Raw genomic sequence first — 6,894 nt, forward strand, 5'->3', positions numbered from 1 at the left:
AACCAAATATTGCCCGACGCTGGTGGTTCACCTCCAGCCAGTATGATCCTTACCCAAATGGGTGCACTCCTTCGGTTGACGGTAATCTAGTAGTATATACCCACCTGTCTGTCACTGATTATTTCATCAACATCGGTTATTGTCCACTTCTCACCACTGTCCTTCATTGTCATATATCTTGATACCCGCTTGTCCCTCGATTTGAGCAGACCGATGACCTTCGTTTACCTAATTGCGATGCGTAGCAAGCCTATAAGTGTCTAATACATAATATAAGCCTAATGGATCGAATTCACTGATATCTTTCAATGGAGTGTAGATATTGCTCTGGTTCATTGTTCGTCAAGCTGCTCACAGTTCCAACGCTCTATCGCACCATCTGTCCCACAGAAAACTCCTAAAGCACCAATTAGCCACCGGTCATCTACCAGACTGAATGAGCACATACCGGAAACGCATCTGTAATACTAACTGCAACCCGTTCCACATCCTCCGCGAGACCCTGCACCCCCGCATCCCACTGTCGGATATGTCGTCCCGTTGCAGTGGCAGACCCGCCCTTGCTCGAGTCAAAGTAGATCACACCGGCGATTTGGTCAATGCTACCGTTCAGTCGACCCTGCTCGACCATTCGCGCCGCGTAGGCCTCCGCCTTTTCGCCCGCCGTCATGTCTCCGCTCTCCTTGAGACCCAGGATCGCACCTAGTGCGTCCGTCGTGATGTTCTCGTAAAGTTTACTGGCGGCGACGAGGTTATGTTCGACGACAGCCTTGTCAAGCACTGTGGTGCCGTCCGCCGTCCGAGCCAATTGGTGTGGAGCCAGTCGTTCAGAAAAGGCAGCAATCTCAGCTGGATCCAAGAGCCTATCCAGGAACATCTTTTCAAGAATCCCAAACTCCTCAACGGAAGTCGCACGGTCGTCCTTGTACAACGTAGCGAGGATGCGAGAGCGTTGCGGTCCCGCCGGGGCAAGGACCGCACACCGAATCGCAGCAGCAAGCGCCTGTAGCCGATCGCTCTCATCCACCCCACCAGCCAAACTGACGTTGAAATATTCCTGGCTCGCATCCAGGAACCGCCGTCGCGCATCGAGGATCCGGGCCTGAGACAGCTTGAAATGGAGCTTCAGCTCGTGGTCCTCGATCTTGCTAGGCAAGTTCTTGATCTTGTTCAGGAACCCCTCTGCGCTGGTCGTATCGTCCTCCTCCAGGTATAGTCGTACTATCCGGATCCATAGCCGCACCTTGGCAGCGTCCGAGACAAGTCTCTGTGAACTGTCGATGTGGATGCCTTGTAGTGCCCGTGCGGCTGCCGCGTAATCCTCCTGGGACTCGTATGCGTCTGCGAGGATCTCACGAATCTGGGAATCTTGCTCCTCGACGGATGAGGAGCGAGATTGGAGCAGCGTTACTGCATGCTGGCCGACTTTGATCTGCGTTTCTGGGGTGAGTTTCTGGAGGACGGCGATGAAGGAATCGAGGAGCGGTCGGGCCGCTACGATGCTGATTTCTTCGCTGAGTACCGAGTCAAGGTAGTAAATCAGGTCTTGGCCAAGCTCATGCTCGGATGATGTGGATGTGATCTCGGAGAGAAGGTTGGTGTACTGCTGGAGCTTAGTCTGTGGGTTGGTGGACGACTCAATCTCCGCGAGTGCGGAGGCGATCCTCTGAGATGCCATAAGGGAGTGTGTTCGCTGATGGAACAAAGTGCAAGCTTAATCTAGTCAATTAGCTGGTTCAATAGCAGTACAATTAGCGAGCAGATGTGAGAAGGAGAGCGCTTGATGGGTTGAAGGTGACGCTTGGCAAAGAGTGGAACTACGGAGCAGTTGATGGAGCTCCGCTTATCGATAAGGCTGGTTGTGCTGGGGGCATACAACAATACAACATGTGGAGAGAACAAGGGAATTAGAACAGTGAGTAAACGTGGAAGAATACAAATCCATAACATGTTATGACTCGATCTGAGGTAATTTGTTGAGATCAAATTCTACTTTGCAATTTCCCGTCCTATGTTCCATAGAGGCGAACCCTTCAATGTCTATCTCAGCTTTAGCTTTGTCAAAGCCAGTGTGTCTGTATCCATGTCCCTCTTCCGGCATTCTACAAAATACCGTTAAGGACGTTCTCTCCAAAGTCTCGCAAAATGCTTGACTCAAGTCAGACCGAACCATTCAGCCGAATTGCAACCAGGCTCCGGCACACTAGCGTCCCCTAAGCCGATGTCTTCCCCTGTGACTTGCTTCGAGATGAAGTTCTCGTTGACTCACTTAGCAGCGAGATGGCACACTCAGAGCCCAAGGCAACCACCTTCCAGTGTAAATACCAGAAGCCGAAGCACACAAGCAAGAAACCCCCGAGAATCCTTTAGAATCGACTTGTCTTTCAATAAGCGGAAGTGTTCTCACAACTGGAATCATCTCGCGTTGTGACAGGATAGCAACTAGGTCTTAGAAGCTGACGCGATGGATCGTGGGAGCCTAAATTCCACTCGAGATCATTGTTTCATCAAGAGACGCAGAGGCAGAATGGGAAAGGACTGCGGCACCTGAAAAATGTATCAGAGGGAGTAGACAGGCGCAGTGCATTATTGCTGCTCGCATGACCTTGATGCATAATAACGCTGCTCAATCCCTGGCGAGCTTATCCCTTGTGTTGAGCGACTTGCGTCAGCTAGCCATGATTAGCAAGCACCATAATATATGCAATCTATGACTGCAAAGGACATTCAAATGAAGCTGGATAATGGGTGGTTGATTACTGCAATGTTCATCGAGGGGTTTGTTTTTGTGTCTTTGTGGTCACTGGTCACAATAGCGCCACCGCCTTCGCGGACCCGCTCTTCGGCAGCTTCCTCTGCTCTCAGCGGCTGCATAGCGACAAGCTTCAACATCACGTCACTTGAGACTTCGAACCGCTATACAGGCCTTGATACGTTCACACATTTCTCACGATACACACGGTCGCATGATTTGAAATTGCTTGCTGGAGGATTTTGAGAGTCTCACGCCTTTGATCGAGGAGGATTCGGCATAATGTTTGCCCAGGTCAAGCCGGACCCAGACGCCCCGACGCCTTACATCAAGCCCGACCCCGATAATAAAGACACCTTTCTTCCTGATATCGACGAGGATATTTATGATGATGATGGGGACCTAGATTTTTCAAACGCTGGGCAGAATGTGTGGCTTTCGCGCATTCCGCGATCGCTCTGGGAGCATTGGGCGAGTCTCGACGACGATGAAGAGATACAGATTGGAACGATGAGAATAGAGGGACCGCCGAATGATATTAAACGGGTAAGCTCTGGAGATTTGAACCTCGTTTCATACCTTTTTTCTCGTTTCTGGCTCGGTCGTAACAAGTGTTCTCTGTAGGTCAGTATTCGTCTCAACGAACGAGAAGACAATCGCGATATTCCCAAAGACTACATACTGCAGCGACAGACCATCAACACGGGAAACGTAACATCACATGCGACACAAAACACCTATCTGTTCACGGAAAAAGACATAGCTGGTCATGAAAATCGCATGGTGGTTTTCGGAGAAGCGCGGTCGGCATTATACGAAGCCATGAAGCGCGATGCGAGGAAAAAGGAGCGCAGGAAAAAATGGGAGCCATATGTGCGGCGAACGGTGCCTAGTACGTCTATATTGTTCTTGGAGGCGGGAAACACTCTACTGACACTACAGCAGAACAAACCGCCCTAGTAGGAGGCGTCAGCGAAGAGTTTAATTGCCTGCCGGTCGAGAACGAGGAATTCCGACGGTTGTCGGAAAAGAGAGCTCTCGAAGCACTCAAGCCCAAACGCGAAACCGTTTTCATTGACAAGGTTCCGGGCAAACTTCTGCAGGCGAGAAATGTGTTGCCTGGAGAGAAGGGCGCCTTTGTGGTACGTTTTGTTTGGATTCAATTGACATCCCCGACGGTTATACTAATGCGGAATGCAGCAAGCTACGAAGCCTGTCAAGGGAAAGGCCCAAGAGAACAAGACCACACGTATGCCGCAGAACGAACTGCTGGATCTTATTTACCAGTGCTTCCGCGAATACAAATACTGGCCTTTTAAGACGCTCAAGGCGAGACTCCGACAGCCAGAGGCATATCTCAAGCAGACCCTGGAGATGGTTGCGCATCTGGTAAAGTCCGGCGATTTTGCCATGACCTGGGAACTCAAACCTGAGGCCATGGAAAGCAACTATGCAAACGCACTGTCCTACGGTAATGCGAAGGAGGAGCTTCCTCCGGGAACCGACTACAACTTTGACGACGGTTCAGAAGAAGAGGCCAATGCATCTGGCATGGTTACTGATAACGACGAGATGAAATTTGAGGATGTTGTCTGAGAAGTGAACTTCTGTAGCATAAGCAAGGTCATGGCGTTCTTTTGGGGTTTCTAGGCACATGTAAAGGACGTTTGGAGTCATCTACTCTGGTATCACATAGCTAAGATCCACCGTCAGACTGGGTGGTGCAAGTGTGAATAAAATACATTAATCTCATAGTGTGGCATAAAGCTAATTTGCATAACTTAACATTATTCTAAGCAATATGTCAAGGAAAAGTGAAACGGCCACAAACTGCCACCCTCAATAGTAGGGAGAACCGAAGCTCTCACGTGACCGTGATACCGCCACAAGCTGACCATATCACGGACCTACCTTCCCCAGAATGAAACAAGAACACTTACCTGTCTCCGCAACTTCCCATCGACTAGTAGAAAGATAGAGTCTTGAGCATATGTGCACAACTGACTTTGGCCTTTCTGATACAGCTAGACCAACATGACAGAAGACCAAGAGTTGATGGCTAAGATCAGCCAGCTAGCTGGTGAGCTTCCTCATTACTACCAGCTCATTTCTCTACCGCCAGCTGATTCATTCTAGGCCAGATCAACAGGCACAAAAACCAAACACCTCAGGCACAGGCAGATCCTGGTAGCGAGCTTCATGCTAGTCCGTACGTGTCACGGCACACCCGCGCGCGTGCGGGATGGGCGCCGTATCGCGGACGACCATATGGACGCGGACGTCCTGCAGCTCCCCATCGCCACCGTACTCTCGTCCTCAATAACGCGAACTCAGGGAACTCAGCCGGTTCCACGCCCGGACCAACAAACGAGAATGTTGGCGAAGTGCGATCGGCGACGCCGAACGGCTGGGTTGCGAAACGCGACCGTCATATGCAGCTGATCAACTCTGCTATTTACGATAAGGAAGCACAGGCCAGAGCGAAGGCGATGGAGCAGACGCGCAAGGCCAAAGCCGAGAAAAAGGCACGGATTGAGCAGGCCAAAGTTCTCCGTTACGCGCAGGGCTTTGGCAGACCTCATCATGCTACTTCCGTCGCCCCTCAGGTTTCTGCCACCAGCCAACCCCAGGGTGAATATCAGGTCTATCTGAATGATATTCCTTTCAAAATTGCAAAAGGCGGCAGTAAACTGGTTCGCGTATCTGGTGGGAATTCCTTCTGTGCTGCCGCGGTCAGAAGAACTGGCTTACCTTTAGTAGACGACCCGAATACTGCCAACGTCACGCCAAAGAAAGTAACAGTTGCTGGTGTAACTTTCGTCAGGAGCAAGAACGGAAACCTTCATCGACTCGGAGCGGTGACCTCGAAAAGGTGATGTTTGCGATATCTTTTCAAGAGTCGTTCAGAACTCACATTGATCACAGAAAACCGACGGCAGTCAAGAAGAGAAACGAGCTCTGCAAACGATTTACTTCGACGGGTACCAACACTTCCCCAGCCAGGCTTCCGCCCCTTCTTTTATTGATCTTCCGCAATCTTATCTTCTCTCACTTGTTCACGGTCTATTCATTACTATTTGAGCTGTCAGGGCTGATCCGATCTCTCTACATTTAGGTGCCTGTTACAAAGGACCATCATGTCTCTTCATTCATGATCCGAACAAAGTCGCCATTTGCAAGGAATTTCTGCAGACTGGTAACTGCGCCGCTGGTCAAAATTGCGACTTATCCCATGAACCATCACCCCACAGGTCCCCTGTTTGTGTGCATTTTCTGAGAAACCGGTGCTCGAATCCAGATTGTCGATACTCCCATGTGCGAGTGACACCTGGCGCACCCGTATGCAGAGATTTTGCAAACCTAGGATACTGTGACAAGGGCGCTGAATGTGAGGAACGACATGTTCACGAATGCCCAGATTATGCCGCCACCGGCGTCTGCAACAAGAAACGCTGTCGCCTGCCCCATGTCGACCGGGCTGGCCAAATTCGAAAGAATGCCGCGACTAAAGCAGATGCCGTGGACGAGGAAGAGTCTGACGAGTCAAGCGAGGAAGAGGAGTATGACGCCATCGACTCGGATGACGTTGACTCTGACGACCTCGAGGATGAGCCTGAATACGTTGAAGGGGCTGACAATGGCGAGCAGGAGCTCTTCCAGCAACATGACTTCATCCGCTTCTAAACTGTACATGCTAACACTCTCTTGCACATATGCGCAAGCTTCGTAAATGAGGACTCGTTGATTCGCGCTGAGCGACTCCTAGTGGGAGTGAGTGATCCCATCTTATCGATCAACGTAATTGGTTGGACATTTGCGTTTCTCATTATGGCTCATGAAGGGTCTTGTTCAGCGGGCGGAAGACGATACCCCTTAGTACAGCTTCATGGTTTTTCACAGTTCAGGACGACGTTGACCGGCGGCCTTTCCTTTTGAGATTACTTGTTAGTTCGGGTGGGAGGATACTTGTGGTTTGATACATGGTTACAGTAGATAGTCAACAATGGAATGGTTGCTTGTTCTTGGCTATATGTTATGCTTCCGACATCTTCGCTCAAAGGAGTTCCATAAGAACCATCAAAGCAAAGTCGAATGCTAGGCCCTTTGTGCGATCATCTGAAGGGATCTCCTTGCCCTCCCCA

At 50.4% G+C, this 6,894-nt stretch overlaps 3 protein-coding genes across 3 annotated transcripts; 2 read left to right on the forward strand and 1 right to left on the reverse strand.

Moving 5' to 3' along the window:
- Window positions 1–367: 367 nt before the first annotated feature.
- Window positions 368–1,678, reverse strand: Aspvir_003000 (COP9 signalosome complex subunit 4; the record flags this gene model as incomplete). The annotated part of the gene is made up of 2 exons (XM_043274589.1): window positions 368–397; window positions 449–1,678. The coding sequence occupies 2 exons, from the start codon at window positions 1,676–1,678 to the stop codon at window positions 368–370; spliced, it is 1,260 nt and encodes a 419-aa protein (XP_043130524.1).
- Window positions 1,679–3,034: 1,356 nt separating this feature from the next.
- On the forward strand, window positions 3,035–4,348 carry Aspvir_003001 (transcription factor IIF subunit TFG2; the record flags this gene model as incomplete). The annotated part of the gene is made up of 4 exons (XM_043274590.1): window positions 3,035–3,298; window positions 3,377–3,644; window positions 3,698–3,894; window positions 3,953–4,348. 4 exons carry the CDS (start codon window positions 3,035–3,037, stop codon window positions 4,346–4,348), a joined length of 1,125 nt encoding a protein of 374 aa, XP_043130525.1.
- Window positions 4,349–4,786: 438 nt separating this feature from the next.
- On the forward strand, window positions 4,787–6,436 carry Aspvir_003002 (CCCH zinc finger protein; the record flags this gene model as incomplete). Its single annotated transcript, XM_043274591.1, has 5 exons — window positions 4,787–4,832; window positions 4,889–5,458; window positions 5,513–5,624; window positions 5,678–5,733; window positions 5,868–6,436. 5 exons carry the CDS (start codon window positions 4,787–4,789, stop codon window positions 6,434–6,436), a joined length of 1,353 nt encoding a protein of 450 aa, XP_043130526.1.
- Window positions 6,437–6,894: the final 458 nt, after the last annotated feature.

Source organism: Aspergillus viridinutans, assembly GCF_018404265.1.
Source record: "Aspergillus viridinutans IFM 47045 DNA, scaffold_13, whole genome shotgun sequence".
Lineage (NCBI taxonomy): Eukaryota > Fungi > Ascomycota > Eurotiomycetes > Eurotiales > Aspergillaceae > Aspergillus > Aspergillus viridinutans.